This window comes from Polyodon spathula, chromosome 11 (genome assembly GCF_017654505.1).
Source record: "Polyodon spathula isolate WHYD16114869_AA chromosome 11, ASM1765450v1, whole genome shotgun sequence".
Classification (NCBI taxonomy): Eukaryota; Metazoa; Chordata; class Actinopteri; order Acipenseriformes; family Polyodontidae; genus Polyodon; species Polyodon spathula.
In genome coordinates, this window is record NC_054544.1 from 32,613,108 (window position 1) to 32,633,502 (window position 20,395).

A 20,395-nucleotide genomic window follows, 5' to 3' on the forward strand; every position below is an offset into this window, starting at 1 on the left:
TCTTTACATTTGCAGACTGCATGGTTAGAAAATGCCCAACAAACACATACATGTATTTCCTTAATTCACAAAAAGAATTACAACTACACCTTGAGTGTGCAGTAAGATTCCAGGAAAGGTAGATTAAGCAGGCTGGATTGAAAATAGCAGCTCTTCTCACTGGCCCTGACATTCAGTTATTTTGAATTACAGTAGGTTTGCTCTCAGTGCTTAAGAGCTTTGCGATGTACCAAGATATGCTGCATTTTATAGTCAGATTCCTGCATCACACTGGAGTCAGTCCATTATCATACTCAAAATATCCCCTTTCAAGTTGCAAACTTGTCTATAGTGCATGAATTCTTGACAGCTGTTCCACTGTGATGTCCCATTTTACATTGACAACAGTGCCATGTTTCCATTTTATGCATTTTATGCCATCTGTGAAATGTCTCATGTTCTGTCGTAAGAGTCGACTCATTTGTCTTGTCTGTCAGGAGAGAGCCAGGAGTTGTCTTGTGTACCTGGTGACTCTGTTGGCAAGCATGGAGCACACCTTCCACCACACCCTTCTCCTGGAAATCAGGGACATCACTGATACCTTCAGCAGCATCCTGGGAGCTTACAGCAAGGATATCTATCGTATGAGCAACAGCTTCACTGCCATGGCCAAGCTCCTGGTGAAGAAACTGGAATCAGACAACATACCCACTGAGAGGTAATACTAGGATCTTAAATTACTTATCTTTTGTGTAACAGTAGGGATCAGTAGAGTATAAATCCCCTACTTGCTTACCTCTGCACTTCTTGTCATTTGCAACCATATGCCTCCCACATCTTTGCTCTTGGAACGACCATTTAGTCAGTTACAATTCTTACAACATGTGTTTGTCTGTGAGTGTGTTTCACAGCCAGTCAATACACCCCTCAGACGTTAGGCCAAAGACTATGTGGATGTGGTTACACTTTCGCAAATTACAAATTAATAAAATAACTTAATAGGTGTGGGTGATTATCCTGAATTCTTAAAATAGTACTCAGCACACCAGAGGAGGCATGTCCTGGTGATAACAGGACCTGTTGCTTTTGGATTAAGCCTTCAAATAACAGCCACTTCCCATTAATCTTGAAGTGTGCTTCCCAAAATGTAGTACCGTCCTCACATACTTTTCTACCAGAATGAGTATAAGGAAACTACTGGAAAACTAAGTTTGGCAAAAAGCTTTCTTTGTAAACTCTGCTGATTTAGATAGGAGTTTGTGCCAACTGTGGTATATGGATCGGGGACCCCTCCCTGTTAGGAACTGTAATGAACAAAAGCGCTCATTGACAGCAGCGATAAACATATTCAGTATTGCACCAGTAAGATAAAATGCCATGTGCGTGGCTTTCCAAGTGCGTGGGTTCCCAAGTGACCATTTCAACAAAAATCACAGTATAAAAATAGCCAATTACAACACTGCCAAAATAATTAGCTTCCACAAATGCATAAATACAAAACCCATATTTAAATAAAAAATAAATAAAAAACCTAAGAGAAGTCTAAGCCCTGCCACAGCATGTTTGAGATCAAACCCATTCTGATGATAATAGAGGTTATTGTATATGCTGAATCTTTATTGTGTATCAAGAGTTATCCTATTGCAGGCTGTACTGCTGATAACTGCTGATGCATGTTCCATTAAGTAAGGGTGTTTAAGATCTCTGGATCTTGAGTATCAGTACAAAACCTCGCTTGAAATCATACTCAAGCCTTGAGCCAATCTCACAAATTATACAGTCAAGGATAATAGAACCATGGTTGTGAACGTGATTTTGTATGATAGACTATTCACGGTGATCCCAAAAAGATAGAATTGAAAAAACACAACCACACCGGTGCTGATCATGATCATACCATCATTCATCATTGTTTTGCGATTTACACAAAGCAGAAGGAACTTCAGTGGAGAGATTTGAAGGGAGTTGTTTTATCAAGTTCAGAACAGACTTTTGCTAGAGCCAATGTCACAACAGCCACACAAGAGGAACGTGGCATTAGATTTCAATGCAATGCTGTGCAAACTGGAGTAACAGTAGCTTTGTTGGGGCAATGCATATACAGTAAGAAACAACACGATGCAAGGATTACTGCCACATCAATTTAAACACAGGTGTAGATCTCTCCATGTGAGTCATCCACCTTTCTGTCTTCGTTCAAGTAACTGATGTCTCACTAATAAGTATGTTTGTATGATTTGGAGTTTATTCCAGTTCTGCTCAGTTGCACTAAAGACTGTGAAGCAAACAGTGTTGAAAGGTACACAAGTTACTGAAATGAATATTAAAATTGTTTATATCTATTTTCATGCAATACACTTGCTGTTTATGGTCCTGTATATAACATTGCCTAGTGTAAAAAATGCAAACTTGGTTTTAGTCCTTATTTTTGTATGTACTGCCAGTTACAAACAAACTACAGTAACAATTTTAATCAGGGTTTATTTTTCTTTTTTTTGTTTAATTGGCATGTATGATTAACTGGAAGTTGGAAATGTTTTCTTGCTTTAAAGAGTGTTATATCAAATAAAAACGAGGAACATTTTGTTTAATGAGAGTGGTTCTTATAAAGGGGTTTTACTTGACCCCCTGAGTGTGGGTAATAGTTTCCTCTTTCGAATTAAGGGGTACAGAGTATGCAGAAGAAAACCCTGAATTTAATTGAAATATGTATTTTGTGAACCAAAACCAGGGACTTGCAAAAACAATATAAAAAGATATTTGGAAAATATAAATGTTACTGGTTTTCAGTTATTTTTTAAGTAGCGTGTTACTGGAACCCTGTGTGTTACTTATTCTTCAGTTCTGGCTTCTTGATACATGTACCAGTACAATATCGCTGTTCCTACTGAGGATGTCATATTAGCATTAATATCATTCAACTGTCACTGCAATCAATAATCTATCAGGGATACCCTCTGTATTGGATTTTAATGCTTATGTAGAAATACTACTGACTGCTTTCACAGAGCCCAATAAGCACTAAACTAGGACAACCTAATGTCACTTGCAAGATTAATTCTAACCGGGGCTTGTGAAACCAGCTGCAAAAGAAATTAAGTCACTGATATTATTTTACAACTGTTCAATTTAAGAAAAACTTTTAATAGCACTACAAAGTGTACCTTGGCGTTTCACAGCTATGGGTGGAATGGATTGTAATGCATAGTGTAGCATTAATATTGAGTGTTGTATTGCACATGGGTAAATCAATACTGTGATTGCTCTCTGTCAATGGACTTGAGCTACATATATGTAGGTGTTTATTGGCATAGGGCAAAGAAGACATGTCATAGATCATGTTCCATGCTTGGCGGTACTCTTAATGGTGCAGAACATGTGAACGAAATGAGCTCCTTTATATAGTTTATTTTCAAAGGAGGTTATGGCAGTTAGACCAGAACGCTTCGAGTCTGGCAGCTCCTCTTTGTTCTAAGTCCTGTCTGGCTCAACTGTTTCCCTGTTAATCACAGAATCCAATGTTTTGGTATCTTAAAGGTTATTAAAACATAATACAAAATTAAGCCATTACAAATATATATATATATATATTTTTTTTTTTTTTTAATGTATTTTTGCATCTTTCTTGAAATTATATTTAAAAAGAAAAAAACAATATTGAGTTACCTGGAAATCTGAGTTTGAACATTGAGGGAGCTGATAATTACAGAGCTAATAAAAAAAAAATTGTGTTTAAGCCTAGTTTAATAGGCACATATTTAATCAGTCTCTAAGGTCCTTGCTTGTGTGTAGTTAAATAAGCATTGCAGAACTGTTTAAATGATGGAGCACAAAACCCCCTGTAACAAAGCTGAAACCCTTGTATAACCATGTAACTTGTAAAAGTAGCCTTCATGTCTTGGTGCCGTAGGGACAGTGTGTTACTGAAATGTTTCCAGAGGAGCTCGATGGTCTCTCCAGTCTTACTGTATTTCGTGCTACATGTGGAATTTGTTTTATTGCTCTACTGATTTGTTTTATGCTCTGTGGCCTATGTCCTTTTTAATTTCTTCCTTCCAGTGGTGTTAGTAGGGGAAAATTACAAGAAAACACATACTTGTTGTATTCCTTTGGGACTGACTCTAACAGAGAAGGGATTGTTTTGTTGATAAAAAATCAGAACTGTATTACTTGGCATCACTTATCACTGCAGAAGATCAGAAGCCGTGCAGTGCAATACATTGAAGAACTGTTCTTCATCCATAACTTTTATCATTGACAAACATTTCGTTTAATGTCTTTGTTAGTGTTATGACACTGAAGGCATTAACCAAAAATTGTATCTACCTGACTAATACACAAGCTGACAGCCTACTACAGTACATAAATAAACAATGTGCTTTTAAGTTTTAAGTGGTGCTTTGATTGGATGCACGCTTAAAAGCCTTTTTTGCCATAGTTTTAATGAACAATATACACTGTGTCACTGCAGCAGTAAATAAGCAAGATCCTCTAGTAGTATAATTAACAGAAAATTATGTCTTATCTCTTCAGGACAGACAATGAAACTGAAGAAGCACCAAAGTCTTGTGACTTGGTGTCCGATATCAGCGACGGTGATGAAAACGAGAGGCTGCAAGTAAAAATCCAGGCTTTCGAAGAAACATTGGCTAGTGAGAACAAGACCCCCGGACTGATCCGCAGATACAGTCAGGGACACGCCTCCAAGAAAGAAAGGGAAGAAATGAGGTTCAACAGGTGAGCTGGTTTAACAGTGACTGTGTGTTTAGTGCGCTTTTATGCTTGTCTGCAGAGTAAATTCATTAATTACCAGGTAAACCATTGAGGTACCAGACAGCACCAGTTTTACAGCTATTTATTCATATGTAGCCATTGACATTTGTGCACCAATTTTAATCAGATACACAATATAAATTAGGTACGCTTCGGCAAATGTTATCAAAGCTTGTGTTGTTCTTCAGGTTTTATTGTATTTGCAGTGTCTTTAGGCAACTTCTGCTGATACAATTGTGAATGCTTGCTTAGAAACTAATGAACAATTCTGATTGAAGATCACTTTTGCATTACTTATATTTATATATTTGATTTTCACCAATAGCCAAAATAAACCCCCCTAATGCATATACCAAACCACATAATGTTCTGTGTAGGAAACTTTTCTTTTTCTTTTGGGTTTCAGGCCAAAAAGCCTTGCTCTGCACGCAGTGCACACACAGTCTGTGAACTCGGAGAATGGTCACGAACGGGAGTGTGGAGAAATGCCCCCTGGCATCAGTTTGTCAGAAAGGTCACTTAGCCAAGAAAGCTGTAGCCTGCCTTTAGGTTCAGATCAAGATGTAAGTACCACAGACGCTCCCTCGAGTCCTTACTCCTGTGCTGCTTCTATTGTGGCAAGCAATTCAGCAGAAACCTACAAAGACTGCGTTACGGACACTGAGAAATGCACCGGGGAACTCCAGGATCAGCTGTTCCTGCACCTCAAGGAAAACCTCTCTACAATCCAGACATATTATGCTGAGATGGTTAAAAGAATCCCTGTTCCGGAACAGTGTTTAGTTGAAGGTGAGTCTCTGTAGTTACTTGTGTCTGCGCGAGAGAACCAGTTACTGTTTCATTTTACTATAGAAAAAAACACCAACATTTAAAACAAAAATGGAAATTTTTCAACAAGTTACCCGCTTGTGTTGTTTTAAAAGCATGACACATGTGTATCCTTTTCAGTCACTTACCCTGTTAAGTTTCTGTGTGTCTATTTTATAATGTCTGTATGTTATGGCAGGGCCTCGAACTTCATAGAGTCTACACAAACTGTTTTCAAATTTTTAAAAATGTAATTAAAAATTAATACATAGGCATAACAATACACTTGCATAAAAAAATTAAATAATGAAACCATACTCCCCATAGTCTCACTTCTTTTTCAACAGTTGTTGCCACTGGCTATGATTCACTGGGTCCAGCTCAATTTCATTTTGACAGTGCTTAAGGTACAAACATTGCTTTGATGTATTTAAAAGAGTATTACAGACTGAGGATATATTAGACTCCATTACCTAAGTAGAACCTATTTATTATTATTTATCTTCAGATATAGTGTTTTGTAATTGAGAAATTATAATATGTAGAATAACCACTGGATGGTATAATCCTTAAGCACTAATGCTTGTACTGTTTTGTAACCCTTTCTGGAACTACATTGCACATTTATCATAAACATCTGTACCAGATTATTTAACAGCAGTACTAATGCCCCCTGTGCGCAATCTTGTATTTGGCAATGTTTCAGAAGCCAGGATAATTTAACAGCAATTTCCAGAAAATTCCTTGAAAACACATGTGTTACATAATGGTCGCGAAACTCAAATATAAATAAGCATGCATGTGCTGGGGCTTTCACTGGTACTCTAATAGCATACAGTATTAACCATTTAATCTCTCAGAAGTATATATTTATGTGTATCTGTTTTGTTTTTTGTTTGTTTTTCTCAAAAAGTTAATAAAAAGAAAAACCTTAATAAATTTATGGGCCAATTTAAATAGCACTCAAAACAGATGATATGTAAACTTTGAACAAGTTAAAAATACTATGATTTAAAAGCCTGTGGTTGTTAATTTATTTCTAAAATAAATTGCAGCCCTTGGGATGCTAATGCAATATGGAAATATTTGCATAACCAACATCTGTAATCAGATCTATATCAATTTAGTGTGTTTATTAATGTGTAGGATTACTATGCATTATATCTATCTATCTATCTATCTATCTATCTATCTATCTATCTATATATATATATTCTATTATATAATATATATCCATATATATTATATATATATATATATATATATATAGAATATATATCTATATATATATTATATATATAATATATATATAGATATATATATATATGTGTGACGCATACACAAACACATATACAGCCTCACCGGATGCATACAAGTAAATGCATACAAGTTATAAACCTTTGAGTTTATGTCTTTGGGAAACAAAAAAATCTCCTCAAATGGAATTCTGTAGGGTCAGGTCACTTTTGAGTCACAGAATTAATAAGTTTATTATATGTATGTAGAATATACCTTCTCTAGCCACTCTTGATACATAGCAACGCAGGCCAGACTTATTTAAATAGATTTTGACTAATAAAAATGACCAATGACCTGCAGCACCATGGGGTAATTTGTAGGAAGTTTGTCATTACATTAATGTCTGACAGGTAATTGTTACCATACGATGGGATATATCACTGCACTCCTACAGAGAACCCTGTGCCGCTTCGTTCATCACTGACTTTCTGCATCCTGCTTGCCAGGGGGTTTATTCAGAACACATGGGTCTCAGGCGAAATTAGCAAAGTATGAGACACGGGAAAATGTATCCTTACAGGAATTACTTTTCTGATATTAAAGCCATTTATTAAGAACAAAAACCAGAAAAAAAAGAGAAAAACATTGAACACAAGTAAAAGATAAAAGTATTTCATTCAAATTACAAATATACGGTCAATGGGTTAGAGTTTAGAATAATGCAGAAGCATTTAATGAATCATTCGGTTGAATGGGTGCCGCAGTGTATACAGGTATATGCCCTTGCAAAGAGAGCAGGTCTTCACCTTGTTCAGATCCAGCCAAGGGGTCAAGCTGGAGTTCATGTTCTTGTTCACATTACATAAAATGACTGTCAGCCTGAAAATAAAATTGCAATGATATCTGTTATTTTTGTGTTCATGTCTAATGACTCATGCAGTCATTGCATCTATTATAATGTAATTCAAATATTCTGTTCTTTTTGATAATCTAGTGTATGAAAGGGGTTATGTGCATGGATTACACTGTTAACAGTTTGGCGCTTCTTCTTTGCACAAACTGTCTGGAACAGTGTGGAACCAATAATCACAATTTTCGAGTGTGGGAAATATAACGTTGACAAAGCCACACTGTTTATTTGTTTTAGATTCCTTTCAAAGTTGTGTTGCAAAGTTGTTCTTCACTTGCTCAATGAAAGGATACTACTGCCTGTACAGTAAATCAAGTTTCACCCTCAACAGTAGGCAGCCTCAAGTTTGGATCCAAATCATGCTCCTGTTTCAGCAGGTGAGCTTCTGAGAAAAGGAAACCCTGACAAAATAAATCTGGATATAATTAACTTGATGTTTTTTGTGACGCATGGAGTTCCTAATCAAACTGCAATTGGAAAACACAAATTTAATATTGTACCACAATGGTCTAGCGTTTGAGTAATGCTCCGCTCTAATGAAATGACACAAACATGAACAGGCCATTATGAAGCATAACAATATTTGTCTTAGTATTAAACATATGCAGTGTTTAGGCCAAGAATTACACAATGAAAAAAAACACATCTGTTTGTGATCAGAAATAAAATTTAAAAAATGAAATATAAAATATTGAGATGTAGCAGGTTAGAATATTCCTGTAATTTGTCTGAAATGCTAAATATTAAATGTAGAGAAATGTTTAAATGAGGGCCTTTGTCAATGTACTAATAATGATTAGTTGCATTTCTCCATTATGTTTGCTTCCAGGGCCTATCTTCTGAGCCTTTATCTTCAGAGGACAAGTCAGTGCAACTTCTTAAATCAATGTGGAAAAAGACACAGCTGAAGGGAAGACACAGCTTTGAAACAGCAATAATACAATCTACTTTTCCCCAGAAAAAGGTGCAGTAAATGGCTTATAGTCTCTTGACTTTATATATTTGTAATTTTTTTTTTTTTTTTAGGATCTATTTCTAATAGACAGTACTGCCGCCCTAAACTCTATTGACCCACTTTTTAACATTATTACAGTAAAGTGCGAAGTATAGGGCTGTTTAGATCATGCAGATAGATCCCTATACTGTGCGTGTGCAAAAACTTAGGCAGGATTGATAGGTTTGACATGAAAATTTCATTTTCTAAGGTCATGAATAATAATGTACAGAGAGGTCTAATCGTATTAGCATAGTAAATAAGTGTTTGCACCGGTATTTACAATAACCATAGACAGTGGGTACTAACTATTTTTTCATTTTTGTCAAATAAAACTCTTTATTCCTATAAAAAGAAGTAACACACACACACACACACACACATACACACACACACACACACACACGCACACACATATCTTTGTAGGGACTCCACGGAGTGCTTTGGCAGTTTGCTGCTAGTTATGTGTTTGATTTTGATAAATCAGGCCCCAGCATATGTTTAATGTAACAAAAAAGCAATACAAACAGATGTAAAAAAGTCTGGGATTGAACTGCACACAAGGCACTGTATGGCAAATGTCCTCTTAGCTCCAGCTAATCGTTTATTGCGTTTGTTAGGAATGATCATGCTGTGAATTGAAGCAGTAGTGGGAAATCTTTGCCAGCCTATAGAGAGCCAGAGCAATTATTCCCACCTGGAAGTGAAAGTTTAGTGGTTACAGGGTTTTTTTAGGCTTACATTTTTGTACTTTTCTGTAAAACTAAATAAATTACTTGCAGGAGGTATGCAGTGGGCTTTTTAACTTCCACCATCTTGAGAAGATTAGAAACATGTCATTTTGGTATTGAGGAATCTCATTGTGCACTGTGAAGCTAAACAGCACAATTATCTGTGTCCATGACTGCTTAGCTGTCCGGTTTAAACTGAACCACCACTTATAATCAATCTTCTTATGCTAAGCCCACTCCATTTATTTATTTATTTATTTTTTGGTATAAATGGAACCACAAAATCTTCTGCACTTTCCACGCACCATTGCAAACTGCCTGCTCCATGTTCACAACAGGACATAGCACTTGTCCACAGTGAGCCAAGTAGGTCTTATGTGTAAAAGCCAACAGTGCTTAATACACCAGAATATAGGCTATTTTTGTCTTTTTTTTTTCAGAATTCCAGGTGGCATTTAGTGGCATAATCATACTGGAGAAAATCCATATTTATTGGGAGTAGTAGAAATTGTGGACCAGTTTTACCTGCGGTTGGTCATTATTTATTTAAAAGTCTACAACCCCTCATGTTTCGCTATGTTTTGGCTCCTTGCTTAATCATCACAGAGTTTGATAAATGTCACTAGATTTAGAATTGGCATCATTATTTCCGTCCATCTTTACACTTGAAATTGTTCATCGGATCAGTTATTTTAGTTGATAGATTGTGTCGGGTTCTGCTTTTAATCAGATCTGCCATATAAAGGATCCTAATTGTATTAGTATGACTTAATTCCACTAGCTTGTTTACAAGGGTTTAATTGCTTATGCGCCAGTGTGAAAGTAGACCAGATTCTCCATTGAGAGATCCGGAGCTTTACAGCTGGGTTATAAGGGCATGTTTCTGATACAGCAAAGCCATCATTCTCCTTTCCCTCCTTGTCCATGTAATTGCAGCTGAGTCATCTTTTACCTGGCTTCAGTTTTATCAGCCTTCTTGGTTGGAGATGTGCTATGAAGAGACTGTGTGTTGGATATGTTATCCCACAGTAGAATGCCTGGAGGTGTATGGGTCTCTGATAGAATGTTTGTAATAGTATAAAAATCACCATTAATGATTTATTTTTGGTTAAACTGATGTAAGTTCACATTTTTGATAAAACCGCTAACTTGAATAGCCAAAAGTATTATTTTTTAATAGTCTAAATGAATTCAATACCGTTTTTTGGTTTGTTTGTTTGTTTTTCACATTGGATAATAAGAATTTTCAAATTACTTAATACAGTTAATAAAGTAATTTACATTAAGTGTGTGAATGAATTTAAAAGCCAAACCCCAAACCATACCATTTTGTGGGTCTGTTTATTGATCAGGAACCGTGACCTGGCAGCACTGAAATCAGATCATTGGTGTTACTAAGAAAGTAAGGTGAAAAGAATGTGCAATGCATTTCAAATCGAAAATCTCTTGCACTTCATTCGGGATTAGGACTTCCAGTTTGTAAAATAGGTTCGATGCCAAGGACATCCAGCAGATAAAAGTTTTAAACTGCATTCTTTAAAGTCTCAGTACAGGTTCTCTATAGATTCTTTCAAGTGTATTATCACAGTGAGTCAATAAATGATTGTTTGTGGGGTTGTGCAAATGTTGCCTTTTCCTATATTTGATATACTCCATTCCGAAATGACAATTTTTATAATATGTGCTTTGAATAACGCAGGATAAATTCAGTGACAATGCTGCTGTGTGTGAATTAATGATGTTGTATACTACAAACACACGCTTTGAAAAGCCAGAGGACCAACCATCTCCAGATGTTGAAATTTCAATAAATTACAACAGCATTCTCTTCATATTGGCATTTCAAGTTACCAACTGAAAGGGAAGTAGTGTTTTATCAATAGCAACATCAGTAGAGAACCTGTTGGTTAACTCACAGTCAAATCTCACCACACCTTTTTTCCACTTAAGAGAAAGTGGCTCCACAATGACAGATCTGAGGCATGTGAGGAAGCTCACCTTTATTCAACATCTGTCTGTCCCTGTAGTTACCCAGATTTTGGTATAATAGGTTTGATTCTCAAATAGAAGTATTAAAGCCCCTTGAGAGTCTATGGACTTGTGTGCATATCTCTTTGAGAATCCAGCCAACAATGTCCGGCTCCAGTGCTTATTCCTAGAACAGTGGGTCCTTTGATGTAATAGGGCACCTCTGTGTAACCTGTTCTAACCAAAAGCTTGTAAACAGTGACTCTAGCCATTTCAGAATGTACAGTACTACTAGATAATTACGCATTGAAGTGCAGATAGAATACTGAGTTGTCGTGCAGAGTCAGCAGATTGCTCGCTTACACAATCAAATGAAAATGTTAAGTTGTGTGTGTAACAAAACACCAAGCATCTTGCAACTGTTGGGGCAGCGTCTGCAGTTGTATACAAATAATGGTGTATCGAAAGGAAGTTATGCAGTTCCTAACATGTTTAGAAGTTTTAGCTGTTTGGCTTAAGGATATAATCATTGTGCAGCTGTGGATTCTTACTGAGTTGTTGCTTTTATCTTTAATGGTTGTGAAAAGGGAATATTTTATTGTTTTTATTGGTGCAGGATGCATGATGCTGCTGAATGAGATGGTTTGTATCTGGGTCCTCCTCGTTGAGTGTTTTTATTGGTGCAGGATGCATGATGCTGCTGAATGAGATGGTTTGTATCTGGGTCCTCCTCGTTGAGTGTTTTTATTGGTGCAGGATGCATGATGCTGCTGAATGAGATGGTTTGTATCTGGTTCCTCTTCGTTGAGTGTTTTTATTGGTGCAGGATGCATGATGCTGCTGAATAAGATGGTTTGTGTCTGGGTCCTCCTCGTTGAGTGTTTTTATTGGTGCAGGATGCATGATGCTGCTGAATGAGATGGTTTGTATCTGGTTCCTCCTCGTTGAGTGTTTTTATTGGTGCAGGATGCATGATGCTGCTGAATGAGATGGTTTGTATTTGGGTCCTCCTCGTTGAGTGTTTTTATTGGTGCAGGGTGTATGATGCTGCTGAATGAGATGGTTTGTATCTGGGTCCTCCTCGTTGAGTGTTTTTATTGGTGCAGGATGCATGATGCTGCTGAATGAGATGGTTTGTATCTGGTTCCTCCTCGTTGAGTGTTTTTATTGGTGCAGGATGCATGATGCTGCTGAATAAGATGGTTTGTGTCTGGGTCCTCCTCGTTGAGTGTTTTTATTGGTGCAGGATGCATGATGCTGCTGAATGAGATGGTTTGTATCTGGTTCCTCCTCGTTGAGTGTTTTTATTGGTGCAGGATGCATGATGCTGCTGAATGAGATGGTTTGTATCTGGGTCCTCCTCGTTGAGTGTTTTTATTGGTGCAGGGTGCATGATGCTGCTGAATGAGATGGTTTGTATCTGGGTCCTCCTCGTTGAGTGTTTTTATTGGTGCAGGATGCATGATGCTGCTGAATGAGATGGTTTGTATCTGGGTCCTCCTCGTTGAGTGTTTTTATTGGTGCAGGGTGCATGATGCTGCTGAATGAGATGGTTTGTATCTGGGTCCTCCTCGTTGAGTGTTTTTATTGGTGCAGGGTGCATGATGCTGCTGAATGAGATGGTTTGTATCTGGGTCCTCCTCGTTGAGTGTTTTTATTGGTGCAGGGTGCATGATGCTGCTGAATGAGATGGTTTGTGTCTGGGTCCTCCTCGTTGAGTGTTTTTGTTGTTGCAGGATCTGGACAGTGTGCGGAAGCACTTGAAAGAGGGTCGTTTCTTCGATCTTTTTGGCTACAGTGAGGAAACAGGGGGTTGGCTGTGTTTCATGTGCAACAATCCTGAAAAGGCAACAGGTAAGAGCAGCTTTGAAGATGTACGCAAGTGTCTTAAAGAGCAATTACAGCAGGCATATTTCAGTTAATGGTACATAAGCTGGCTACTACAGCCAATTCCATTGTAGAAGCACTATTCAAAAACTGCTAAAATTGAGTGTGACAGCTTTCATTCAAATTAAGACTTTTTTTATGATGTTTCTTTTTTTGTATTTTGGTAGAAATAGATTGCGTGAGATATTAAACACATGGTCATAGTTATAGGGGGAGCATTTTTAAACACAAAACATGATTCTAGAAATGCTTAAAATAAATACCATTCATAGGCTTTATTGGTAACCCACCCCCTGAAGCTCATGCAGGATATTAAAGCACCAGCATCGTCTTTATATTTGGGACATGGATTTAATCAGGGGGCAGTTGTTTTTGTGTACTTTCCAACCCTTACAGGTCGATTCTCAAAGCTTCAAGAGCAAGGGAATTCATTTTATAAAAAATATGCAACATGAACTGTTAAATGAAGGACCCTTTTGGCTGGTTTTACAGACCTTGATTAACACTTTTTGGGTGACCTAATGTTGCCTCGTAAGTAATTCCAAGAATAGTGCGAATTGTAGGTGTCGTGGCATGTTCACTTCTGCTTGTGACAATATTTCTGCACTGGATCAAAATGCTATACTATTTCCTGTTGATTCTGCGACATATTATATACACTAAACTTTATCTAGACCCTGTTCCATTTGTGCATTGCACTCACAAACAAGTAAAAGGGTTGTTTGTGAAAGCTGATACCTTGCACTCTAAATTGTTCTAATAACGAGGAAGGCTGTGTTCATATTCTGTTCCTATTTTCTTGGTAAGCAAACTTGTTTACAGGACAATGTGATGGTCTTTTGGGACAGGAGTTATGCTCCAGTCGTAACCAAATATTATGCTTGCAGCCAGTCCTGGCAAGCAAGGTTTCTTACAACAAATGCAGCTTTCATATTATATCAGACCTGTGTGGGCTGTTTCTGGATACGAGAGAACTGTTGTATCTTTTGGTCAATTCATTATAGGTTCCTTATATCCAAAGTTGTAAGGCTTCACTGTCTTCAATACAGAAAATGTACAAATGCCATGTTGATATTGGCCTATATTTGTAAAGCCTTCTGCTCTCTAAATGGAACGTTTGTGTTATTTTGATACACAGCATGCATGCTGAAGGGGATGCATTGGAAGCTTGCCATTTAAAACAGTATGCCTTTGACAACACTATGACCTTTCAACTCAACTGGCAGGCTCCACCTTCTGTGTAGTATATCATAGAAGTAATCAGTGCTAATGAAGTTGAAAAGTCAAAGCCAGTTTTATTTACTTTTTAAATAACAAAATCGGAAATATGATTAACTTTGAAATACAGCTAAAATAATCACACTGTAATGACAGTTTCAGGAAATGTACATGGCACATAATACTATATCGTACGATCAGCTATATTACAACTTACAATACAACTAGTTCCTCTAAGTTAAGTTGGTATCAGAATAATGCTTAGTTGTAGTTACATAGCTACATATATACAGTACAAATAATATAAGTAGTAATGTCATCTAATCTGACACATAGAATTTGGCAATATTTAATACCATAATTACATAGTGACTACAGTGTAAATAGTGTCATTATAAAAAGTGCATCCATCTCAATATTGCAGCAAAACAACTAAATAAAATAAATAAAAAAGATCAAATGACATTAAAACAATGATGAATGATCCTTCTACCATCTTTAAAGAAGTAAAATAAACCTGTTTATGGCTGATTATTTTCCCTTGCAGACAATCATGCATTTTATGTGCTCATTAAGGTATGGAAAAAGTGATGGAAATGGAACAGTCTGGGCTGGTAATAGAACAGAGTGCCCTGAAGGCATCTGAGGTATTTGCACGAAACTGAGAGGCTATTATCCCACAAACAAACGCTTGACACATCTGAGTCATTTTCATACCAGTATTACCAAATGTACTTTGCAAAAGCTTTAACCTTGAACATCAAGAACAACCCTGCAAAAACGATTATTTGCATACGGCCCAGTAAACATTTTAATTAGCCTTGTTTGGTTAACAAACAATGCAGGTGTGCACCACAGGAGTTAGTAATGCAAAATCTCTGTTCAGTTTACCAATTCATCAATGTCTTAACATGCTGAAAACTGTACTGATGAACTATATGTGTTGGTTTCCTATCAGTCACTCAACTGGCCTATTAAAACAGGAAGACAGGTTTACCACAGCTATTGCAAATAACAGGTAGACAACAAGAGCATGCTGTAAAACTATACTGTAAAGGGACCTGAAAGTACGCTTAATACCATCTCTGACCTGTTTAATAGCCTGTAACATGCGTTCACTGCTGTTATTTCTGCTTAGATGATTTTCTAGCAAGTAGCCTAATTAACCGTACAATGTTGTATTTCAAATGCTTTATCCCAGACGGCCACATCTAATTTCGAAGTGTTTTTAATCCTGTTTTTGCATGTCGGTATTGAAAAAAAAGAAAGTGAAAGAATGTGCCTTCTTGGGCAAGGCACTTAGTACATAATGTATGATGGGGTTACCTGTTGGCATCCTGTATATAATTGTAATGGTACTGTTGCAAAGTTTTGCCATAAAACTACTCTGCATCCTAGTTGATTGCTTGTAAAGTGCTTCTAGCAGAACCCAGATGGAAAGAAAAACAATGCAATGCAATGCAAAAAGTATTCATGTGCCTCGTGTACAAGTTCTAGAAACATTGAATTTGCATTTGGTAAATGAGTAATGTAATAATTGACGTCAGTAAATGTGTCTTTTAAAATGTATTTGTGAGGTAAAACACAGCTATGGAACAAATGCAACCAGGAAGCAAAAAGGACACTAATTTGTAAGTGAGACACATTGGAACCTCTTGGAATTAACATTCTTTTTTGTGTACCTACGTTCCCTGTTTCTTTTATATATATATATAGTAAAAGATTGCACCACTTTCAGAGTTTGTTGCCCCTTTAAAAGCAGACCCAGCTCACAGAAATGGATTTTTAAGTGCTTACGCACTATTTTTAATAAACACAAATGAATACAAACATCTAGCTCTCTCTTGGAGCGCTGACTAAACAGTAACAGGAACCTAACTAAACATTCAGGACGGCTAAGCCATTTACCTGACACCAACACCAAAACACAAACGGGCTTCACTCCGTACTTCACCTTCAATACAACTGGAGGGGGAGAGAGAGAGAGCACGCACGCACGCACGCACGCACGCACGCACGCACGCACGCACGCACGCACGCACGCACGCAATCAGGCTCTTCACTCAGCAGCCTCTAGCAGACTGGCTGCCTCTCTTAAATACCCTGCACCTGGCTCCAATTTACAATTAGCACCAGGTGCAGGGGATTAACTAAACAATAAAAACAATTAACAATTACAAAAACCCTTAGCCCAATTCACCCACAGTGCATTTTCACATGGTTTTAGCAGGGAGGAATTTTAACCCCCTTCCTGCTATCTATATATATATATATATATATATATATATATATATATATATATATATATATATATATATATATATATATTGTAAGGTACCAGGGAGGGGGTTAAAATCCTTCCCTGCTAAAAACCTTGTGAGAATGCACATTTGGGTGTTATGGGGTTTAATTGTGTAATTGTTTTAATGATTTAGTTAATCCTCGGCACCTGATTGTAATTATAAATTAGAGACAGGTGCAGGGTATTTAAGAGAGGCAGCCAGTCTGTTGGGGCTGCTGAGTGAAGAGCCCGACTGCGTGTGTGTCCAGTCGTATTGAAGAGAGTGTTGAGAGAAGCCCGTTTGTGTTTCGGTGTTTGTCAGGTAAACGGCTTAGCCGTCCTATGTGTGAGTCAGGGAACGGTTGGTGTATAGTGAGAGCTCCAAAACGGAGTTAGGTGTTTATTTCGGTTTTGTTTTATGTTTATTAAAAGTGCGCGTCAGCGCTAAAGCAATTCCGTTTCTGTGTCCTGGGTCTACTTTGAAAGGGGCAACAAATGTGAGTGAAAGTTTACAAAATATATATACAATATATATATATATATATATATATATATATGCATGCACGTGCACGCGCGCACACACACACACACACAGTATACCATAGCTATTAACAAGCAGCATCGATCTGTAAAAGCATATTTTCAGTCTTACAGCTGTATCATATGTTATTCCTAGTAAAAATGGACTTGGCCTTCGCTGCCTTTCACCCTGCATAGGCTACATGTTTTCACAAAGCACACAGCATTATTATGTCTTTCTCACCCAATCTAAAGTCTGTATATCTTAATTTTTCCATAAGTTTCAACTAATGCAGCTTAAGCATAAATTTGCAAGGAGTTAGTGCAATATATTCTAATATATTAGGAGGCTGTTTCAAGTTGATAAAAAGATTCAGCGAAAAGTCTTCTGTTCATTGTTTAGTCTGCATAAAATGCCCCAAAAATATCATTTATCATCGCTGTTGTAGGGTTTGTTATTTGGTCAATTTAAAAAGCCGCCATGGGGACAGCAGCACCATAATTCCAATTGAATCCTGGGGTTTATTGCATTTCTATTCACTGGCACAGTGATGGATGGAGAGTCGATGGCCCTTTTCATTTTGTCACAGAGTGATGTTACTGATTGTTTTTTGTTTTTTTAACAGTGTATATACAAACTGAAGGGTGTGCTTGTGTGCAATTTAGTTTTGCAGTTTGTAAGTGTGGAGTCATCCCTGGGTTTTAAATGATGTTTACAATGTTGGGAAATTCTTGGAAAATGAATTCAGCTTCAAGCAGCAGAACTCATTAGAGGCCATTGGAGGAGGATGCAGCCGAGACTGCCTGAAGTAGTCTTGGACTCAGTATAATGACGTCACGTTAAGATTACCTATACAGTTTCATTATTCTTATATAACTGTATATTATAAAATACGTAGTACGTTGTGCTATGTAAATTACAAGCTGACCTTCACCCCACTCAAGTCTGATATTCACCCTATACGATATTCTATAGTATCCTCATTCTCGATTTATTAAACTGTTACAGCATTTCATGTATTAAAAAATTAAAGATGGAGTTCATGCACTGTATTTGACTAATTATGATTTATTCATTCCGGTGACAAAATGTCTACTAACTAAGATTGTTTGAAAATTCCATAAAGAAATTGAAATTACAACGATTTTACAAACTTGAACTGGACGTTATTTTGCTGTTGTTTTTTAATGAAGTGCTGGGTCTACAGGATGATTGTAGTCTAGCCAATCTTCTTTTAGCAGCATTTTTAAGGCTGTGGAATTCGTGATGTGATTATTTTAAAGTATAATAGTTCTTAAGGGTTTACTTGAGAAATTCTATCTGGCATTCTTTTGGTGTTTCCTAGGGGATCACTGAAAAGGCTTTTACAAAAAAACATATTCCTGACAAACTTAATTCCTCTGAAAACATTTAACCTTAAACATTGGACATCTGATTCTATTAGTTGCCAACTGTATCAATAACTGATATTGTTGCTTTGTAGCTCTGCAGTCTGCCCAAGTTAATTGTAATGCAGATGTGGGCCGAGGGGGGAAGAGTTTGTGACTCATGAAGGTTTTTTTTTTCCTTTTGTTTTTGTACAAAGATGATTTTTTTAAATATCATATTATAATGTGGCTGTTTTAAAGAAACCACTTACTGTCCAAAAGTAATTTTCAACTTAAAGTCCCTTTTATTTCCAAGTTCTCAGGTCCTCTTTGCTTTCTTGGCACTTCCACCCTGATATTGTGTGCAATAAAGCTGGAGGAATGCTGGAAATGATTCACTGAATACTCTAATCTGCCTATCAATTCATTCTACTTTTTGGCATGGTCTGTTTTAGATTTGTGCTGGGGTGCTCATGAAAAGGATAATGCTGAGTTGGGCAATACATGTTTGCCTGCTGATTTATGATCTTGGACTAGAAACAATATCAATAAATAAAACCATATATTATAACTGCCTCCTTATGCAGCTTTAATTCCAACCTCATGTTCATACATGTTTATGAAGTCATGTGCTCATTTCCTGACAATACTGTACATTACCTGCCTTACCATCCAGTCCAGAAGCCAAGATTCAGCTCTTAAGGCCTGAGATTGATAATGGGCGTTGCCTGCATAACCAAATCACAGAGCAAATTAATTCAACATCTTGTTCTCCATAATAAAATCTACAGGTTTGTAGTAACATGTGATTTAACAGTCACATCACTGTGAGTTGTGTAAGCAATTGCTTTGGCTATCTTTACGAAACACTGAGGATGGAAGTTGCCCACTTGAAGACCCCAGAGATATACTCTACTTAGCTCAATCCAGACGGTTGTCACGCTGATGCGCTGGGGAGACCGCACTGTGGTTGATCCCAGGAGCCAGCATCTTAGCCGTTGTGTGTGCTTATGCGCTGGGGAGGCAAAATAAGCTGATCCCTGGAGCCAGCATTACACTTCAGCAATCAACACCTGGCAGAAGGATATCTACATCATCAGATGAAAGGAAACGCAAATGGATGGAGACACAGGTGGATCACATTCGTTTACTGTAAAGCTACGTCTTGGCTGGTGCTTATCGGTGAGAGGCAAGTTCAAATCAGCATGGAGTTTTAACATCTACTCTCATGTAATGGAAATCATAATAGTGGTGAAATATTGGTTAACGAGGTTGTACAAAATCTTTAATTGTTTCAGTTCTACCTTTAGCAAAATAAACTTAGGAAAGAACTTTACATTCTTCAAATAACAAGACTTTGTCTGTTCCTTCTAGTCGCACTGAATATGGAGATTAGCCATTGTGGTCACTCCCAATGAAATGCTCATTCCATCATATCAGGCCTTTCAGCCTTCAATTTCTAAAATAAGGTAGAATGTTAACTGATTGATCAAAATTCTGTCTTGGGATACTGGATTTGTTTAGGAGAGCATTGTTTGCTGGAATTGTTTTGCTGGACTTCTTCCAGGTCACTCTTGAACACAAGACCTTAAACAGATTAAAACAGTTTAAACAGATAAATAAATAAAACCCTGTTGCTGAAGAATTCACATTTCTATCACATCTAGTCAAAGCGATAATGTAAACTCACTTCCCTAAGCAGGGTTCCAAAAAAAGTCAGA

At 37.1% G+C, this 20,395-nt stretch overlaps 1 protein-coding gene across 3 annotated transcripts in view; it reads left to right on the top strand.

Annotated features, from left to right (window-relative positions):
- The window catches only part of LOC121323211 (ventricular zone-expressed PH domain-containing protein homolog 1-like), a 50,191-nt gene that overhangs the window by 23,745 nt on the left and 6,051 nt on the right, over window positions 1-20,395 (top strand). For all 3 annotated transcript variants that reach the window (XM_041264115.1, XM_041264118.1, XM_041264116.1), the window contains 6 exons: window positions 477-697; window positions 4,513-4,716; window positions 5,159-5,541; window positions 7,946-8,085; window positions 8,538-8,672; window positions 13,138-13,255. In XM_041264115.1, coding sequence (XP_041120049.1) covers window positions 477-697; window positions 4,513-4,716; window positions 5,159-5,541; window positions 7,946-8,085; window positions 8,538-8,672; window positions 13,138-13,255 — 1,201 coding nt within the window. The remainder of the gene's footprint in view (window positions 1-476; window positions 698-4,512; window positions 4,717-5,158; window positions 5,542-7,945; window positions 8,086-8,537; window positions 8,673-13,137; window positions 13,256-20,395) is intronic.